At 39.6% G+C, this 21,797-nt stretch overlaps 1 protein-coding gene across 1 annotated transcript in view; it reads left to right on the top strand.

Moving 5' to 3' along the window:
- The window catches only part of UBE2W (ubiquitin conjugating enzyme E2 W), a 58,883-nt gene that overhangs the window by 6,429 nt on the left and 30,657 nt on the right, over window positions 1-21,797 (top strand). Inside the window, 2 exon segments of the mRNA XM_066378868.1 lie at window positions 13,827-13,918; window positions 18,907-19,009. Of these exon segments, the coding sequence (XP_066234965.1) occupies window positions 13,827-13,918; window positions 18,907-19,009 (195 nt within the window).

A 21,797-nucleotide genomic window follows, 5' to 3' on the forward strand; every position in this document is an offset into this window, starting at 1 on the left:
AATAAATTTAAAAAAATAAATTGAGAATTTGTTAGGTGAATTTTATAGCATCTTTGTATCATTGCTGTCTGTTTTAGTATTAGTTTTATTTATAAAAAACTTGTTCATATTTGTCAGGTGTTTTTACAATTTTCTCATGTGATAGCCTTTATTTGTAATGCAGTTTTTAGATCACCAACTGGTGCATGCCTTTGAATGAATTATTCTGAGAAAAACTCTTTAATTTCATTCACTTGCTTTTGTAAAAACATCGTTAGGAAAAAAAGCACAGAATCTGGAATCAGAATACCTAGATTCAGGTTCTTTTCCGGTGCTTAACCCTTTGAGTAGTGTGTTTTATTCATGTTCCCTGTCCCTCAGGAGTGAGGTTTCTTTTTTTTTTTTTTCTAAAAATGAAATTAGTTCTGTTACAGTTTTATTAACTTAAAATCGTGTTTGTTTGATAACCAACTTATGGAAACAAGAAGAACATACATTTGCCTTTTCTCAATGTTGCCTTAAACATTTTTAAAATAAAAATTTTTGTTATCTCATGCAATTCTTATGTACCTCCCATCTGTAAGTAAAGAAGTACAGTGGTACCTTGAGATACAAGCAGACCAACATACAACTTTTTTAAGATACGAGCTGCAACTCAGTCTAAATTTTTGTTCAAGGTACAAGTGAAATTCCAAGATACGTGATTTGGGAAGTTACCACTAGTTGGTGCATTGGCGCACGGGTCCAATATCGGCAGCACAACACCAGCATCTCGTTCTTTCTCACGTGTTACCCGCAGAACCAAGTCAAATCTTGTGTGTTGTACTTGTTCTTGCATCATTTTTGCAGTTTTTACTAACTTTTCTGTGTGCTATCATGGGGCCAAAGAAAGTGAGTGTAAAGGACAGTGGTGAGAAGAAGAAAATGATGTTGATAGAAGTAAAGCAAGAAATAATAGAAAAACATGAGCATAGTGTATGGGTGATTGAACTGGCAAGGCTGTAGGACAACAATAGATGTATAATTTGTACCATCCTTAAACAAAAGGATGCCATCAAAAGCGCAAATCAAGCAAAAGGAACTACAATTCTGTCCCAATTAAGGACAAATATTCATGAAGAAATGGAGAAGCTTCTGCTGGTGTGGGTGAAAGAGAAAGAGCTGGCAGGAGATACAGTGACAGAGACTGTAATATGTGAAAAGGCATGTATTATTAAGGCGACTTGAAGAAGAAAGAACCATTAACCTCAAAAGAGGCAGCAGAAGATACGTTTAAGGCAAGTCACGGCTGGTTTGAAAATTTCAAGAAGAGATCTGGCATCCACTCGGTGGTGAGGCATGGTGAAGCTGCAAGTGCTGATGTTAAGGCCCTGAGGAGTACATCACACGTTTTTCTGTTATCACAAAGGAAGGCTACATCTCCCAACAAGTGTTGAACTGTGACGAACAGGATTGTTTTGGAAAAAAAAATGCCCCGGAGGACTTTCATCACCACAGAGAAGGCCATAATCCCATGAAGGACCGTCTGAGTCTTGCATTGTGTGCAAATGCTAGCAGTGACTGTAAAGTAAAGCCACTGCTAGTGTATTATTCTGAAAATCCTCAAGCCTTTAAGACTCACAAGATTCTTAAAGAAAAACTGCAGATTATGTGGCGTGCCAATGCTAGGGCATGGGTTACGTGGCAGTTTTTTATTGAATGGGTAAGTTTCGTCTTTGGTCTTGCAGTGAAGAAATGTCTTCAAGAAAATAAACTCCCGATGAAAGCATTACTAATCCTTGATAATGCTCCAGCCCACCCACCTGGTCTTGAAGATGACATTCTTTTTTTTCTTTTTTTTTTTTTAAATAAATTTTTATTTTAATGGGGTGACATCAATAAATCAGGGTACATACATTCAAAGAAAACATTTCCAGGTTATCTTGTCATTTAGTTCTGTTGCATACCCATCACCCAAAGAGAGATCGTCCTCCGCCACCCTCCATCCAGTTCTCTCTGTACCCCTCCCCCTCCCCCTCTCCCTCCTTCCCTCCCCCCACCCCCCGTAACCACCATACTCCTGTCCATGCCTCTCAGTCTTGCTTCTATGTCCCACCAATGTATAGAATCCTGCAGTTCCTGTTTTTTTCTGATTCACCCATTTCACCCCACACAATGCTACCAAGACTCCACCATTCCACTGCAAGTGATCTGATGTCATCATTTCTCCTAGCTGAATAGTATACCATGGTGTATATGTGCCCCATCTTCTTCATCTAGTCCTCTATTTTTTTTTACAGTGATTACAAGCCTTTAAGCAAACTCTTGGCCAATACAGCAAGAATCCCTAAAAGAGTAGTGTCCTTAACATGTTCACCAAGTCCAAGTTGGCCCCATCACCATGCCAAATCCCTGAAAAATGCAACCCAACCACAGTTCAGTCTGTTAGGAGCTGTCACAGGGAGCAGGAGTCCAGGAAAGTTCCCCACAGGAAAAGTCCGCATGGCACTGGAATTGTTGTCACCATTCTATACTTTGCAGCTCATGTCCAAGTCCCAATGACCGCTGCTTCTAGCTGGTAATGATTCAGTTCAAATTCATGAAAGTCCTCTACCTCCCACCCAACATGACTTCAATCTTGCAACCTATGTATCAGCAGGTCATTTCCAACTTTAAAAAGTTTTACACAAAGAACTTGTTCCGCTGCTGCTTTGAGATGACTGAGAATACAATTCTAACCCTACAAGAGTTTTGGAAAGATCACTACAACATCGTGATATGTTTACGCATTATTGACTTGGCATGGCAAGAGGTTACAAGAAGAACCTTGAACTCGGCATGGAAAAAGTTATGGCCTGATGTTACAGACAGGGACTTCGAAGGATTCAAACCAGAGACCAAGACCGAGGTAGAAGCGTTGGAGGAGAATGTGCTCCTCGGAAAGTTGATGGGTCTGGAGGAAGATGAGGGTGACGTAAATGAGCTCGTTGAGGAACATGAGAAGGAACTCTCAACTGAGGAGTTAAAGGAGCTACAGATGATGCAACATGTGGAGCTACTGCAAGAGATTAGTAGTGAGGAGAAGGTAGAGTCGGAATAAGTAATTTCTACAAGTGAAATTAAAGACATGCTGGCAATTGGGAGAAGCTTTCCAGTTTCATTGAAAAGAAACACTCAGAAAAAGTTTCAACTGGTGGTGCTTAGGCACTTTTTAATGACACTTGTTTGTCACATTTCTGTAACATTTTAAAAGGCAGGCAAAAGCAGACCTCTTTGGGTACATTTTTATTCAAAAGTCCTGCAAGTAAAAGTGCCGGAAGTGCAGCCAAAAAGGCAAAAACAGGATGAGTAAATGAAAAATATGTAATGTTAAGTTTAGGTTAAGTTTAAAGTTAAGAAAGTTCGTTTTTTTACAATTAAGTTTTTGTGGTTTCATTTTAAGTAGAGAAAGTGCAGTTTTAGTTTTAAGAAAATGCAGTTTTAGTTTACATTTAGTGTTAAGAAAGTGCAGTTTTAGTTTACGTGTCTACAGTGCCTGCATCCATTCCTCTCTCCCTCCTCCTCCGACATTCACCTCCGTTAGCTGCACCCATATGTCTCCAAGGTAAGAATACAGTACTAAATAACACTTTTTTCTTTTATTTCATATATTTTGTTATGCTTTGGTAAAGTATACATGTGTGTTTCTTAATTAAAAACATGTCTTTTTTCATAATTTAGGATGGTTTGGGGATGTTTCACAGGGCTGAAACAGGTTAAATCTAATTCAGTTATTTTAAATGGGAGAAATTTGTTTGATATATGAGTTGACTGACTTATGAGCTCAGTTACAGAATGAATTAAACTCGTATCTCAAGGTACCACTGTAGCTTTATTGATTTGAGAGTGGGAGATAGAGAGTGAGAGGTATTAACTCATGATTTCTTCACTTTAGTTCATTGATTGCTTCTTATACATGCCTTGAAGGGGGAGGGGATGACTTAAGCTGCGCCAGTCACCCCTGCACTCAAGCCAGTGACCTCAGGGTTTTGAACCAGCAACCTCAGCGTTCCAGATAGACACTTTATCTGTGTGTCACCACTGGTCAGGCTCTATAGCTTTATTGACCTCCATACTGTTTCTGCCTTTGCCTTTATTTCCTCTGCTTGGAGTGTTTTGCAAATATTTTTTCTTATTTTGCAAGCTGTGTTAGCATATTCTTCTTGAGAGAGAAAGAAACACCAGTTTGTTGTTCCACTTATTTGTGCTCTTATTGTTGTTCCACTTATTGATTGACTCTTACAGTGCCCTGACTGGAGATTGAACCCACAGCGTTAGTGTATTGGGATAACACTAACCAACTGAGCCACCTGATAAAGGCCAGCACATTGCACATTCTTGATGGTGTGCCTTGAAGCACAAAATTTCTAAATTTTAATGAAGTTCAATTTATTTTCTTTTCATCATTTGTGTTTTTAGTGTCATAGCTAAGAAATTACTGTTACCTAGTCCAAAAACCACAAAGATTTACACTTGATTACATTCTGAGTGTGTTACAGTTTTAGCTCTTATATTGAAGTATTTGGTTCATTTTGAATTAACTTTTATTATATGGTGTGAGGTGTATTTAGTTTTTGTTCTGTGTGTGTGTGTGTGTGTGTGACAGAGAGAGAGAAAGGGACAGATAGGGACAGACAGGAAGGGAGAGAGATAAGCATCAATTCTTAGTTGTGATTCCTTAATCTCCTTAGTTGTTCATTGATTGCTTTCTCATATGTGCCTTTACTGGGAGTCTGCAGCAGAGCGAGTGACTCCTTGCTCAAGCCAGTGCAAGCCAGCGACCTTGGGCTTTAAGCCAATGACCTTTGGGCTCAAGCTAGAGACCATGGGGTCATATCTGTGATCCTATGCTCAAGCCAGCAACCCCACGCTCAAGCTGGTGACTTTGGGGTTTCGAACCTGGGTCTTCTGCATTCCAGTCCAATGCCCTATCCACTGCGCCACTGCCTGGTCAGGCTATTGAGTTCTTTAGTATTAATATAGCAGCTTGTTTTTGTGTAGAATTTGTATACCGTATTTCTCTGTGGATAAGACGGTCCCATGTATAAGATGCACCTTAATTTTGGAACCTGAAATTTGAAAAAAAATGTATTATGTAAAGTTATTGAACTTATTTTATTTATCATAAAATTCATACAACTCTTTATCACTGTCAAAACTCCCATCCGTTAGCGTGTCCTCATCTTTGATGACAAATCACTGTCTTCATTTATTACCTTGTCCTCAGTTCAATCTATGGCATTTGAAATGCCACACTTCTTAAATCACTTGACAATGAACTCAATCTTGATATTATCCCAGGATCTTTTCACCCAGGTACAAACTTCTCCTATAGTTGGTTTCTTCACTCTTCCTGCTGGTGTCAAATTGTTCCCAGAAGACTTCATCCATTGGTTCCATTAATCTCTTATGGAACTTTGAAGGGTTTGTTAATGCTGACATCAAGTGGTTGGAGCTGGGATGTCAAGCCTCCAGGTATGATGACAAGTTTTGTTTTTTGCTCTGCAACAATCTTCTTTGTGTTTTTTGTTATGTGTGCCCTGAACTGATCAAGCACCAATAGGGCAGGTTTGCGTAACAGCCCACCTGGTCTCCTTCACCAAACTTTCTCAAACCAGATCTTCATCCCAGCCTGATCCATCCAACTCTTGTCATGAACATGGACAATCACTCCTTGAGGAATGTCTTCTTTTGGCAGTTTTGCATTTGAAAATTGGCATAGGAGCCAGCTTGGTTCTGTTGGCACAACAAGCTAGAACAATTCTATAATAGCTGTTTTCGTGTCCACTTGTCTTCACAGTTACAGTTTGTACCTCCTTCTTACCAATAGTTCTGTTACTTGGAACATCAAATTGAAGGGGGGTTTTGTGCATATTTGCAGTCTGTCCCAACTCAAACTGATGTGTCTTCCGACATTGTATGATAAATGAAATTCAAGGACCTTTTGCTCATAGCTTTCAGGCATCTTTTGGGCAAGTCTGGTGCGTGTACACATGCTTAGTCCATTCTGTTTCATGAACCTGAAGCACCAGTTGTGCCCTCCTTTGAAATCAGTAACTTTTTTTTTCATCAGCAATTTTTTTTTTTTGTTTGCATTTTTCTGAAGCTGGAAATGGGGAGGCAGTCAGACGGACTCCCGCATGCGCCCGACCGGGATCTACCCAGCATGCCCACCAGGGGGCGATGCTCTGCCCCTTTGGGGCGTCGCTCTGTTGCATCCAGAGCCACTCTAGTGCCTGAGGCAGAGGCCACAGAGCCATCCTCAGCGCCCGGGCCAACTTTGCTCCAATGGAGCCTCTGCTGCGGGAGGGGAAGAGAGAGACAGAGAGGAAGGAGAGGGGGAGGGGTGGAGAAGCAGATGGGCGCTTCTCCTGTGTGCCCTGGCCGGGAATCGAACCCGGGACCTCTGCACGCCAGGCCGACGCTCTACCACTGAGCCAACCAGCCAGGGCCAGCAATTCTTCTTGCCTCATGCTGAACCATCTTTGTGGACACAGGAATTTCAGTTTTCCTTTGCTCTTCAATCCATATTTTCAATTCCCTCTCTCAATGAGGCCATTTTGCTGACTTGCCTCTCATGGCCTTAGGCTGTGGTATTGTCAGTAGGGTTTCTTATTCCCATAGCTAGTCTTGGATTGATTTCTTAGTTGGAGGAGGACCAAACTTATGTTTAGCAGCACAATTTCCATTCATTTTTGCAAACGGTGTCACTTTTTTTTTAATGTATTTTCTGAAGTTGGAAACGGGGAGGCAGTCAGACAGACTCCTGCATGTGCCCGACCGGGATCCACCCAGCATGCCCACCAGGGGGTGATGCTCTGCCCATCTGGGGCATTGCTCTGTTGCAACCAGAGCCATTCTAGCGCCTGAGGCAGAGGCCATAGAGCCATCCTCAGCGCCCGGGCCAGCGTTGCTCCAGTGGAGCCTTGGCTGCAGGAGGGGAAGAGAGAGACAGAGAGGAAGGAGAGGGGGAGGGGTGGAGAAGCAGATGGGCACTTCTCCTGTGTGCCCTGGCCGGGAACCGAACCCGGGACTCCTGCACGCCAGGCCGACGCTCTACCACTGAGCCAACGGTGTCACTTTTAACTTGAATACAGCCCTGTATGAAAATCTTTTCTGAGCCATTTCTGGGCGGATCATAGCAAAACGTAACCTATCGTAATACACTGTTAACAAGTGCGAAACAATGAGCGCAAAGACAGCAAGCACTAAAAAGCGGGAAATGCAAGTAAAAAAATCTACAACCACTGTATAAGATGCACCCAGTTTTTGGACCCCACATTTTTGGGGAAAGGTTGCGTCTTCTACATGGGGAAATATGGTAGGCCCAAGGTGGGAGTCCATCAGGTTTGATAGTACACTGCTGGATTCAAATTATTTCTGAAAGTGGAGATGTTAGCTGTTCTTCAGAGTAGAATTTATATTGTACCCCAAACTACTAAACAAAATGTGATTGTAATCCTGATAACTATTTATGTATTCATATATTGGCTATTGCAATTAAAATAGGCATACCAACTTTATTTTTTAGACTTAACAAAAACTTTGAGTCATAAGGCATTTTAGAGCTCGTGTATATTGTCCAGCCATCATACTTTTCTTTAAAATCATTGCTGTATTGTGTGATTAAAGATAATTAATACAATATAATTTACTTTTTTACTACATAAAAGGAAGTAGCCTGACCAAGCAGTGGTGCAGTGGATAGAGCATCGGACTGGAACAGAGGACCCAGTTCGAAATCCTGAGGTCACCGGCTTGAGCCCGGGCTTATCCGGCTTGAGCACAGGCTCACCAGCTTGAGTGTGGGGTTGCTGGCTTGAGCCCAAAGATTGCTTGGTTGAAGCCCAAGGTTGCTGGCTTGAGCAAGGGGTCACTCGCTCTGCTGCAGGCTCTTCCCCCCCTTCAGGGCACATGAGAAAGCAATCAATGAACAACTAAGGAGCTGCAATGAAGAATTGATGCTTCTCATCTCTCTCCCTTCTTGTCTGTCTCTATCTCTGACTCTGTCAAAAAAAAAAAAAAAAGAAATACTAAGCAAATTGAGCGTATAGGGGTCTTTTAGTCTGTAGATTTTGATATAGAGAAATTGTTACATTCTTAGGAAAGCTTTAAGATTCTAATGGTGAAAATTGCGTAGCCGGACATGTTGGTGCCTTCTTTGCTCTTGATGTTGTTTAGTAGAAACGACATAGAATTCATGTCTTTATAACAATTATTTTAAATTATCTTGATTTGATATGTCTAAAATTCATCTTCATTCATGTATTCTGTATTTGTGAATCCACCTACTCAGTAAAATTTATTTGTAACCCTAAAAATGGATATTTATGGTGCTCTTATAGTGATTTATTTGCACAACAGGTGGGCAAAAAATGAAAAATTTGAGTTGGAAGTTTGTGTCCCAGCTGAGGTCAAATAAGGTGATGCTCAGCCTTGTTTCAGTTCATACTATAAACAAGAGTCCTTTTCCCAGTTGATGTATTGCCACTTTTTTCACATTTCTGTGTTTAAAATGGCCCCTAAGTTGATTACTGAAGTGCTGTTTACTGTTTGTAATTGCAAGAAGACTGTGTGTCAAGTAACCTTGTTCAGGCACATGCAGTCGGCCCTGTGTTCAGTGTTAAAGAATCAACAATCTACATTAAGGTGGTTTTCAACAGACACAAACCATTATTTTTGGTTGAATGTAATCAGAGGATTGCAGGAACCTAACCCTTTATTTCCCCTAGGAACCATGGTTAAGTATTTGCTGTGACTTGATAGAACATAGCTACTGTGAATAATAAGAATTCACTAGTATTCTGATTTAAATTATTAGTCCACCTTTGATTTGAAATATGTTAAAGCCAGGTTAAAACTCATAAAAAGTAATGTTACTACATTCAGATTCCTTCTTTTCCTTTTTCCCTTTTCTAACGTAGATCTGTACCTTCCCCCATTTATTTTCTTGAGTTATACACACAACTCAAGATAGAGGTTTTCAATTTTAGTACTATATTTTAAAATACCTGGGTAGCTTTAAAAGGAAACCGTCTCCAGGGATTGATTTATTTGGTCTGGCACACATCTTGAGCATTGGAATTTTTTTCAGCTAATGTGCACCTTAAGTTTAAAGCTCATTTTTACTGTAATGGGGGAATTTATGTGTGCAAATTTTGTAAATTCAATGAGATATAATAGATTTAGAGTTAGAGTTCAGGAGTTTAGAGTTCAGGAGATGGTAGACATGAAGTTAAAAATATGAAAATGTTTATACATGCTTCATGAGTTTTGAACAGATATCCATGCTTGTCTACTTTATTCCAAGAAAAGGTGTTTATTCAGAATCTTTATAATATTGCATACAGTTCTAATACCATTGATTATTTGGCTTTTTGTGTGTGTGTGTGACAGAGAGAGGGACAGATAGGGACAGACAGACAGGAAGGGAGAAAGATGAGAAGCATCAATTATTTGTTGCAGCTCCTTAGTCTCCTTAGTAGTTTATTGACTGCTTTCTCATATGTGCCTTGACTGGAGGCTACAGCAGAGGGAGTGACCCCTTGCTCAAGCCAGCAACCATGGGTTCATGTCTATGATCCCACGCTCAAGCTGGTGACCTTGGTGTTTCAAACCTGGGTCCTCTGCATCCCAGTCCAACGCTCTATCCACTACATCACTGCTTGGTTGGGCAAATATTTGGTTTTATTTTTTTATTTTTATTTTTTATTTTTGTATTTTTCCGAAGCTGGAATCGGGGAGGCAGTCAGATAGACTCCCACATGCGCCTGACTGGGATCCACCCGGCATGCCCACCAGGGGGCGATGCTCTGCCTATCTGGGGCGTTGCTCTGTTGCAACCAGAGCCATTCTAGCACCTGAGGCAGAGGCCATAGAGCCATCCCCAGCGCCCGGGCCAACTTTGCTCCAATGGAGCCTTGGCTGCGGGAGGGGAAGAAAGAGATAGAGAGGAAGGAGAGGGGGAGGGGTGGAGAAGCAGATGGGCACCTCTCCTGTGTGCCCCGGCCGGGTATTGAACCCGGACTCCTGCACGCCAGGCTGACGCTCTACTACTGAGCCAACCAGCCAGGGCCAATATTTGGTTTTTGTTTTTTTTACAGAGATAGAGAGAGAGTCAGAGAAAAGGATAACTAGGGACAGACAGGAATGGAGAGAGATGAGAAGCATCAGTCATCAATTTTTCGTTGTGACACCTTAGTTGTTCATTGATTGCTTTTTCATATGTGCCTTGACCATGGGCCTTCAGCAGACTGAGTAACCCCTTGTTCGAGCCAGCAACCTTGGGTCCAAGCTAGTGAGCTTTTTTTTTTTTTTTTTTTTGCTCAAGCCAGATGAGCCCCGCGCTCAAGCTGGCAACCTTGAGGTCTCGAACCTGGGTCCTCCGCATCCCAGTCCAACGCTCTATCCACTGTGCCACCGCCTGGTCAGGACAATATTTGGTTTTTAAGCCCATAAATTGCCCTGGCCAGAAAGCTGAATTTGTTAGAGCTGTGGTTCTCAAAGTGTGTGCCAGGGCACACTGGTGCGCCCTAGAAGATTTCCAGGTGCGCCTATGGTATTCCAGAGGAATATGTGCCTGTTGGGGACCAAAAAACCAACAGGGTTTTTGGAATTTAGATTTTTGGGGAACAGAGGTGTGGGGAATTGACTGTAAACAGACAGTCTGCCCCACCCCCCACCTCACTTGCCTAATTAGGTTGCAAAAGGCTGTTAAGCTGTGGTGCTGGATTGTTTACAATACCCCCCATGTTCCCTGGAAAGACTGGAAGCAAGTTTCTTCTATCCTTTGTTTGGTGTAAAGTTAAGATGATATGTATGGTGGGGGTTTTGGATTGATTAAACTAAGGCATTGTCTCTGGAAGCCTTTAGATTTCTATAACAGAAGAATATATGGCAATATCTAAAAAGGTTTGAACATTTTACTACAGTTTTCAACATCCTATTTATATGAATTAGGATTTTCTACCCTCAACACCATTAAGAGTAAAAAGAGAGGAGTTCTTCAATGTATTGACAAGGAAATGAGAGTTTGCCTTTCAAATATATGCCCAAACATTGAAGAAATGGCTAGGACACATCAGGCTCATGTTTCTCATAAACAGAAGAATGAAAAAACTCAACACATTCACGCTGGGACCTGCCGAATTTACTAAATCTTATTAAGAATGTATCTATATATATAAAAAGATAACTTTTTTGTCATTTTTTAATTTTTAACTCTTTTTTACAAATTCTAAAAAGCATAACTCAAAAAATGTAACATAAAAATGTATTTTAATGTCAGAATAAATTTAATTTTGTCGTATTTATTTCGTTTAATTACCATGAAAGCACGCTTGGACTTTATATTTCTTTATATAATATTTGACTTAATTATTATAACATTTCTCAGAAATTGGTATATAGTGTGCCTACAATTAATTGTAGGATTTTAAAAGTGCCCCAACTTCAAAGAGTTTGAGAACCACTGGGTTAGAGCATCACCCGGATTCACAAAGGTTGTAGTTCAATCCCTGGTCAGGGCACATACAGAAACTGATCAGTGTTTCTGTATGTCTCTTTGTTTCCCTCTCTCTCTAAAATCAATTAAAAATAATAACCCCATAAATTAAGAGCTTGTGTTTTCTATTTGTTTTGTACTAAAAGTTAATGTCCACTAATGATAATAACAGAAGAGTTGAACAATAAAAGCTGTACAAACAAGAACGCAAGATACATAGCCATTTTGAAAACTCTAGTATGAGGAAAAATAAGTTTACATATTTTGGGCCCTGATAAGTTGCATTCTGCTGTTGAAAGATTAAATTACATGCTGGTGATCATCGTTATTTAAGAAAACCAAATTATTCACTAGTTCAAAAAAAAGAAATGCACCCCCATGTTTATGGCAGCATTGTTCATAATAGTGAAGATCTGGAAACAGCTCAAGTGTCTGTCAGTGGACGAGTGGATTAAAAAGCAGTGGTACATATATACGGTGGAATACTATGGGGCCATGAAAAAGAAGGAAATATTACCTTTTGCAACAACATGGATGGACCTGGAAACTATTATGTTAAGTGAAATAAGCCAGGCAGAGAAAGAAAAATAGCATATGACCTCACTCATTTGAGGAATCCAAGGAACAATGTGAACTGAGGAACAGAAACCTGAAGGGACGGGAGAGGGAGCTATTGGGAAGGGGGGTAAGGGATTTGTTGAGGGGAATACAGGGGTGGGGGGCAACACTAGAATCTATGTAAACACAGTAAATTAAATTTAAAAAAAAGAAAACCAAAATATGGGCTGTAAATTATACATTAAAACTCCCAAGACTTTTGCATGACAGATTACTGTATATCCTCTGGAATGCTTGTCTGTCTGAAATGGTATGTTCTTAAAGTGCCCCGACTTCAAAGAGTTTGAGAACCACTGGGTTAGAGCATCACCCGGATTCACAAAGGTTGCTAGTTCAATCCCTGGTCAGGTATTCTTAAGGATTATGGTTCTTAAAGGATTATGGAGAACTATAGTATTTATAATTGAAAAGCAGTAGAGGAAGAACTACTAAAACTCAGGAGTAGCTATGAAGTTTTGTAGGCAGCTGGCTGCTTTTCATAACCACTTTGTAGCTAGAGGCGGATTAAGGTTGGTTGAGGCCCCGAGTGCAGAAGAAAATATTGGGCTTACCTTACAAAAGAGAGAGAGACAGAAAATAAAAATACATGTTAACCATATTTTTAAATAAAAAAACAACATGTACTGCCCTGGCCGGTTGGCTCAGTGGTAGAGCGTTGGCCTGGTGTGCAAGGGGTCCCGGGTTTGATTCCCGGCCAGGGCACACAGGAGAAGCGCCTATCTGCTTCACCCCTCCCCCTCTCCTTCCTCTCTGTCTCTCTCTTCCCCTCCCGCAGTGAGGCTCCATTGGAGCAAAGATGGCCCGGGCGCTGGGGATGGCTCCTTGGCCTCTGCTCCAGGCGCTAGAGTGGCTCTGGTTGCAACAGAGCGACGCCCCGGAGGGGCAGAGCATCGCCCTCTGGTGGGCAGAGCGTCACCCCCTGGTGGGCGTGTCGGGTGGATCCCGGTCAGGCGCATGCGGGAGTCTGTCTGACTGTCTCTCCCCGTTTCCAGCTTCGGAAAAATACAAAAGAAAAAAAAAACATGTACTATTAGTGTTAAAAATTGCACATATGAAATCAAACTTGATATCATTAGAATAAAGGCTAAAGTTGGGGTTTTGTGGGCCCTTTAGAAGTCAGGGCCTAGGGCATGTGCCCAGTGCACCTGTCATTAAATCTGACTGTTTACAGCATCAATTTTTACAAATATATTTAGGAATATTTTAACAAGAGGTTGTGAATTACAGAATAGGCAGTTGACATTTTTTAAAAAATTTTATTGATTTGAGAGAGGGGAAGAGAGACAGGAAGGGAGAGAAAGAGGAAGGAGAGAGATGAGAAGCATCAACTGGTGGTTGTTCATTTTAATTGTTCATTGATTGTTCCTCTATTTCCCTGGACTCGGGCTCAAGCCAGGGACTTTGGGATCATGTTGATAACCCTGCAGTCCAGTGCACAAGCCCGCACTCAAGCTGGTGACCTCAGGGTTTCAAACCAGGGATCTCAGTGTTCTGATGATGCTCTATCCACTGTGCCACCACCAGTTAGGCTAAAAATTTGATATAGGATAGAAAGCTGTTTATAAGATATGTAAAAGATTGTAATGTGTTTGTAAAGAAGAAGATATGAGCATTTGGAAGAAATTTAATCAAGGTTTTGAGTCTTAACTAGAAGGATATAATTTTTTTTTTTTTTTAAAAAGTACAAATTGTTGATATTCTTTTCTAGAAACGACTGCAGAAAGAACTGTTGGCTTTGCAAAATGATCCACCTCCTGGGATGACTTTAAATGAAAAGAGTGTTCAAAATTCAATTACACAGTAAGTATTTAATTTTAAAGTACTTACATGTTTATTATCAATGTAATATGTGAATATGTACTCACTTTTTAAAAATACAGAATTATTTTCATATTTTATCACATTGTCTTCCACTAGGAGGTAAATGTAGTTAACAGACCTTATTCCATGCATGAAAAGAGTGAAGGGTGGGAGGAACACAGAAGTCTTCAGCTCCTTCCTTAGGAGTGGAAACAGAACTCGGATTCAGCACCTTCCTTGGGAGTGCAGCAGAAGTCTCCTCCCTGATGTGATACCAAGAATATAGAGAGATACGCTTCCTCTCTTAAAAATGAGCACTTTAATTACTTTGAAATGCGTTCAAGAGTATCTAAGATCTCACAACCATTAATATGGTCTATTCTTACCATTCCTTTGATTTAATGTTAGATAAGGATAAATGTTATGAAATAAGGGGAAATTGAAAATAATTATCCCTCTCCTTGAAAAAATTCTACAGAAACATAAATGGGATAGGAGCCAACAAGATAAGTTTAGTATAGACCAACTTGTAGGACAGTTAGGTAAATTCAAACATTTCATGATACTCTATGTCCAGAGAGCTGAAGTGACCAAAATTCACACAATGGGGGTGACATACGCATCCTTCAGGGGAAACAATTTTGATTATTTTTCACTTTGATATTTGCGTCATTAAGACCGGGGTCAAGCTTTGAGAACAAGAATATGGAGAATCAAAATGTTGATGTTTGGATGGATATATTGATGTCTGAAAATGTAATACAAAATTTCTAGCTTCCCAACAATTTCTTTAAACATTGCTGGGTTCTTGATTGAGCATTTTTAAGTTCACTGCAAAATTGAACAGAAGTTACAGAGATTTCCTAGAAACCTTCTGCTCCCACACATGCACAGCCTTCCCCATTTTCACCAGCCCTGAACAGAGTGGTATGTTTGTTACAAGTGATGCATCTATAATGACACACTAGAAAGTCTGTATATTCGGATTCACTCTTGGTGTTGAACTTTCTGTGGATTTGGCCTAATATATAATGACATGTATATCACTGTGGTATCACACAGAGTATTTTCACTGCCTTAAAAATTCTCAATTTACCTCATTCATCCTTCCACCCCCTCTTCCACCCCCATCCCCACCCCTCCTCCTCCCCATCCCTCCCAGCCCCTTGGAACCAGTATTCTTTTTGCTGTTTCTATAGTTGCCTTTTCCAGAATGTCATATAGTTGGAATTGTACAGTATATTGGTTTTTCAGACTGTCTTCTTTCACTTAGTGATATGCATTTAAGGTTCTCCCATGTGTTTTCATAGCTCTTATCTTTCATTAATGTCAAAATTTGAAAATGGAGGCCTGACCTGTGGTGGCGCAGTGGATAAAGCGTCGACCTGGAAATGCTGAGGTCGCCGATTCGAAACCCTGGGCTTGCCTGGTCAAGGCACATATGGGAGTTGATGCTTCCAGCTCCTCCCCCCCCTTCTCTCTCTCTGTCTCTCCTCTCTCTCTCTCTCTCTCTCTCTCTCTCTCTCTCTCTCCCTCTCCCTCTCTCTGTCTTTCCCTCTCCTTGGAAGAGAATAAATAAAAAAAAAATTGAAAATAGAGCACACGTTTGGTGTGTTTGGCATTTGTTCTTTATTGATATAAACAAGTGACCCTTTTACTCTTTTTATCTTTTCCTCTATCCCTTTGTAACCTGCCTCAGACTATCCTGTAACAGCAAGCTTTATAGTTCTCGAGGAAATTGGTATTAATCTCTTGCTTTCTTTCACCCTTTACAAATTTTTTGGTGGTGGAAGGGAACCTCACAACAAATATTAAAGGAACGTTTTACATTTTCACAAATATTCAAGTAGTATACCACAAAGTACAACTCCCAAAACAGCATCACCTTTCTTTAAAATTTAATTTTGTAACATTGGTTAATAGCATATACATTTTCAGGTATACAACTTTTATAATACATTGTCTGTATAGTCCATTGTATGGTCACCACCCAAGTCTAGTCTCCTTCTGTCACCAGATGTTTGACCCCCTTTACCCTCTTCATTCTCACCCCACCCACCCTTCCCCCTCCCCCTCTGGTTACCACCATGCTGTTGTCTGTGTCTTTGAGTTTGTTTTTCTGTTGCTTTTTATTTTCTATCCCACATATGAGGGAAATCATATGGTTCTTGTCATTTTCTATCTGACTTATTTCACTTAGTTTGATGTTCTCAAGATCCATCCATGTTCTCACAAATGCAGTATTTCATGTTTTATAGTGGCTGAGTAATATTCCATTGTAAATATGTACATCTTTTTTTAAATTTCTATTTTTTTTTAATATATTGTAATTAATTTTTTTTTTTTTAATTTTTATTTTTTTACAGGGACAGAGAGAGAGTCAGATAGAGGGATAGATATAGACAGACACACAGGAACGGAGAGAGATGAGAAGCATCAATCATCAGTTTTTCATTGCAACATCGTAGTTGTTCATTGATTGCTTTCTCATATGTGCCATGACCGCGGGCCTTCAGCAGACTGAGTAACCCCCCGTTTGAGCCAGTGAACTTGGGTCCATGCTAGTGAGCTTTTTGCTCAAACCAGATGAGCCCGCTCAAGCTGGCGACCCTGGGGTCTCAAACCTGGGTCCTTCCGCATCCCAGTCAGATGCTCTGTTCACTGCGCCACCGCCTGGTCAGGCTGTACAACATCTTCTTTACCCAATCATCAGTTCTAAGGACACTTAGGTTGTTTCCATGTGTTGGCGCCTGTGAATAATACTGCAGTGAACATAGGGGTACATATGTTTTTACAAATATTTTGGGTAGAAGAGGGCTTACTGAGTCATATGGTAGCTCTATTCTTAATTTTTTGAGGAACTTCCATACTGTTTTCCATAGATGCTGCTCTGACTTACATTCCTACCAGAATGTACAAGGATTCCTTTTTCTCTACATCCTCTCCAGCACTTGTTATGTCTTGTTTTATTGATAATAGCCATTCTAACAGGTGTGAGGCGGCACATCATTGTGGGGTTTTGTTTTGTTTTTGAGAGAGAGAGAGATGAGAGACATCAACTTGTAGTTGCATCACTTTAGTTGTTCATTGATTGCTTCTCATATGTTCCTTGACGGGGTGGTATGGGTGGGTGGGGCTCAAGCCGAGCCAGCAACCTTTGGGCTCAAGCAAGCAACCTCCAGGTTTCAAACCTGGAACCTCAGCATCCCAGATCAGTTCTATATCCACTGCACCACCACCGGTCAGGCTCATTGTGGTTTTGATTTGCATTTTCCTTATAACTAGTGAAGTTGAGCATATTTTCATATATCTGTAGCCATCCACATGTCTTAGAAAAGTGTTTGGGCAGGTCCTCTGCCCATATTTAAATTGGATTGTTTGTTCTTTTGTTGTTGAGCTGTCTGAGTTCTTTATATATTTGGATATTAACCTTTTGTTGGAGCTGTTTACAAATGTATTCTCCCATTTTATTTGGTTGATTGCTTTTTTTGTGTTTTTTTTTTTTAGTTTATTGATTTTAGAGAGAGAGAATGGGCAAGAGAAACAGAGACAGAAACATCAATCTTCCTGTATGTGCCCTCACTGGGTATGGAATCCACAACCTTTGCGTATCGAGATGATGCTCTAACCAATTGAGCTACCCAGCCAGGGCTGTTAATGTTTCTTTTGAAAACAGCATTATCTTCGAATAAACCTGTATTTAGCTCTGGCCAGGTAGCTCATTCTGTAAAGCATCAACCCAGTACACCAGAGGTGGCAAGTTCAACCCCCAGTCAGGGCATGTAGGAGAAGTAATCAGTGAGTACACAATTAAATGGAACAACTAAGTGAAATGAGTTGAGGCCTCTCTTTTTCTCTCTCTCAAGTCAATGGGAATATATATATATATATATATACACACACACACACACACATTTTAAAAAACTATCATTTAAAGATTTTGGTCAGGCAACAATTTTTCTTTTAAAATAACATACTGTAAATGAATCACAAAGGTTTTATTATCTTTGGCCCATCATCTAGGATATAAAAATAGTCTTAATAAATATCAGATCTTAAAATAGTTAAATGGATAAGATGAGATACAAGTATATTCTGTACACTGCATCTTGTTCTTTTCCTTTAAAAAATGGAGGGATGAGGAGTGAGAAACAAATTATGATGGCAGAGATGGTGGGGCAGCATTTAGAAGCAAAGTGGACCAAAGTCATAAGAATGAGTTCCTAATTATACCTCAGTTTTATATTCATGGTTTTTATATATGGAAACAAAGTAAGCTTGCATAGATATCATAGAAATCTATTCTGGGTTTCATTAAACATTTGAAACATAATGGGAGACAAAGGAAAAGCCATATAGAGTTTTGGATACCCATCAGAGTAAGTGCACCAGTGTCAGTTTAGCTTTCTTTTTTTCTATTTCATCTTCTCTAGAATACTGATGAGAAAGTTGGTCTGACCACTGCAGTTCTCTGTAGTCATTGCTGATACCTACTTCCCTCATTGCTTATAAAATAATTGATATCAGATTTGCAGTTGATTAGTTTGATGTTATTTATAAAATCTTTTTAGTCATTGTAGAAATTTCTTGAAAAATAAGCTAACAAAAATTGAGTAGGAAAAGCACAGGCTTTGGTGTCAGCACCCTGAGTTGGGTTTTTATTTTGTTTTTGCTTTTGCTTTTGCTTTGTTTTTTTTCCTTCTTTCATTCATTCATTATTTGTTTTTTTCAAAGCTGGCTTAGAATTTGGCTCTTTCTTTTTGTAGCTGTCTGCATTTGATCTAGTTATTTAACTCTTGTAGCAAAGATGTGAATAGGGTCAGGAGTGTAAATGCCTACTTTTATCATTTTGGGGAAGATGAAGTATGCTATTTCACAGGAATGAACCTATCCCTGTGCCTGGCATAGAGGAAGTTCTTGGTGTTCCCTCTTCTCCTCACCCCAGCCCCTTTTATCTAAAATTTTTGGTGTTTTTTTTTCTATTCTAGGTGGATTGTAGACATGGAAGGTGCACCAGGTACATTATATGAAGGGGAAAAATTTCAACTTCTATTTAAGTTTAGTAGTCGATATCCTTTTGACTCTCCTCAGGTAACTGCCTTGCTTTTTAAAATTTCATTGTATTTTTAGATTATAGCAAAATGCTAAATTAGTGATTTTTGACTAAGTAAAAACTTATAAAGAAATTAATTATAATTGGGTAAATAGACTTAGTCTTTTACTGTAGTATAATTAGGATTTTATGAGCATTTTACATTATTGAAATTAGGACTTTTCTGCTTTTCTGCTTCTAAGAACATAAGACTGTCTTATCCATAGATGTTAGTAAAAAGGGATGGAAATCTATTTCAGGCCCATGGATTGTAGGAGAATTTAGAATTCTGGAATAACTATTTAAGATGATAGAACAACATTGTAAAGAGGCTAGTGTACTTCTTTGATTTTGTATTGACTTGCTGTCTTTGCAGCTTTTAAATATACTGCAAGGACAGAACATATTACAAGATGTTAAACATCTAGACTAGCCCCGAATCTGATCATTATAATCTGAGGCACTGTCAGTTAATGACTTAATACTTGGATAAGGGAGAATGGTGGTGAAGGAATATTTTTGAGAGCTATTTTAACTGTGGTGAATGATTAATCATTGGAGGTTAGAGAAAGGGAGACTCTAATATGACTCAGATTTCTGGCTTGGTGTAAGGGTAAATGAGTTACTTGTAGGGGCAAAATGATAAGACATAGTGCCAACTCTTTCTAGTGTTGCTAGGTAATGAGGTGTTCTGGATGATGAAATTTCCCAAGTACCTGAAATTGAACTTTTAGAGTGCTTAAAACATGCTATTTTTAAGGAAAATAATATCTCATTGCCACTTTAAATAGAATATACCATAGTCTAACAATCTAATAAAATTAGACTATAATTATAGTCTAAAATATAGTCTATAATTATAGTCTAAAAGCAAATGTCTTCCTTCTCTCTAGAAAATGATCTTTACTTTCTATTGTTGCCTTTTGGTTTATCAGCATCATTTCTGACTATTAATGCTTGAAGGTAACAGGGTCTTGGGTATATGAAGGAAGAATAGGACAAACTAACATGGAAGCTTTTGACTAGGGAGTTAATAGAGGCATACTGTGGGAGCTCACACATTTTTCATTAGAGGAAAGTAGTTTCTGTAAACATGAAACTAGGTCAAAATTATTCTCTAATCTTTATTTCTAAATCATATATCAAACTTAAGCATCATTAGAATTTCATCTTTAATATATTTTAATTGAATTTATTGGGTAATATTTCTATAAGTATGGGCATTTGTAATAAATTCTATCTTACCTCGTTTTATTTTATTATCCTCTCTGGTTGTACTTGTACCCACCTTCTGATTTTGGAGTTTTTCATGTTCTTCAATTATCCCTTCCTTACTTTCTCACTGTTCTCTAACGTCTTCAGCCAACTTAAGCAGCTCACTCCCAGATCTACAGCTCTGTGTACAGCCTCTTCTTTCTGAATTTTAATTTCACACCCTTTTTGGACATCTCTACTTGAATAACTCTAGATATCTCAAGTTTAACACATCTAAACTCAATCTTTCCCAATTACAAAATAAGGGGAAATGGGTTTTTTTTGGGTTACTGTCCACCTATCTTTTCGTGTTAAAATTCTTCTCTTTCCCTCTCTCTTCTTTAAAATTTCTTTTAGAGATGAGAGAGAGTGAGAGAAGGGAGGGGGGAGCAGGAAGCATCAATTCTCATATGTGCCTTGACCAGGCATGCCCAGGGTTTCAAACTGGTGACCTCAGCATTCCAGGTTGATGCTTTACGCACTGCGCCACCACAGGCCGGACCCCTCACTCTTAAACACAGTTTTTCAGATAGTTTTGCAGTCACTTTGCTTTGACCTTACCATCAGTGCTGTAGTATTTCATTTGGACTATTACAAAATAGCCTAGTTCTTTTCACCCCCAGCCATCCTTCCACAGTGCCATTGGATTTCTTTGAAGTTGCAATTACCTCATCGGTTTCTACACATGTACACAGAATCACCATCCCCACCTTCCTCAGTAAAACTTCTAATGATTCATTATTTCCTATCTAGCCCTAAAAACTTTCTTTTTTTTTTTTTTTTTGTGACAGAGAGAGACAGGGACAGACAGGCAGGAAGGGAGAGGAGGTGAGAAGCATCAATTCTTCATGTGGTACCTTAGTTGTTCATTGATTGTTTTCTTATATGTGCCTTGACTGGGGGGCTACAGCAGAGCAAGTGACATCTTGCTCAAGCCAGTGACCATGGGATCGTATCGCTCAAGCCAGCAACCCTGTGCTCAAGATGGTGAGCCTGTGCTCAAGCTGGTGAGCCTGTGCTCAAGCCTGTGACCTCAGGGTTTCAAACCTGGTTCCTCTGCCTCCTACCCTAGTCCAGCGCTCTATCCACTGTGCCACCGCCTGGCCATCACAGGCCTAAAACTCTTTAGCTTAGCACTGAGGTCCCTTCATGATCAAGTCTGAATTTAATAATTTCAGCCACACATTACCTCCATGCATTCTATTATATAGAAATATTTATATCATACTTAACAATATAACATCTATCCTGATTTTATTTTATAACAGTTCTTAATGAACAGGTTAGTGGGAAATGGGTTCATACTCATTTTATAAGTGAAGAAATTGAAGTTTGTGGAAGTAAAGTATGTTGTTCATGATTTAAAAACTAGCTAGTAGGACAGGTATGACTTAAACCCAAGTTAATTCTCTCTTACACTGCCAGTGAGTGAGTACCAGCTTAGGGAAAAATGCCTGTTTTCCATTTAGTAATGTTATCTCTGGAATAGCAAGGCTATATATAGAATAATACCTTTGAAAGCTCTAGAGCACA

This window comes from Saccopteryx leptura, chromosome 3 (genome assembly GCF_036850995.1).
Source record: "Saccopteryx leptura isolate mSacLep1 chromosome 3, mSacLep1_pri_phased_curated, whole genome shotgun sequence".
Lineage (NCBI taxonomy): Eukaryota > Metazoa > Chordata > Mammalia > Chiroptera > Emballonuridae > Saccopteryx > Saccopteryx leptura.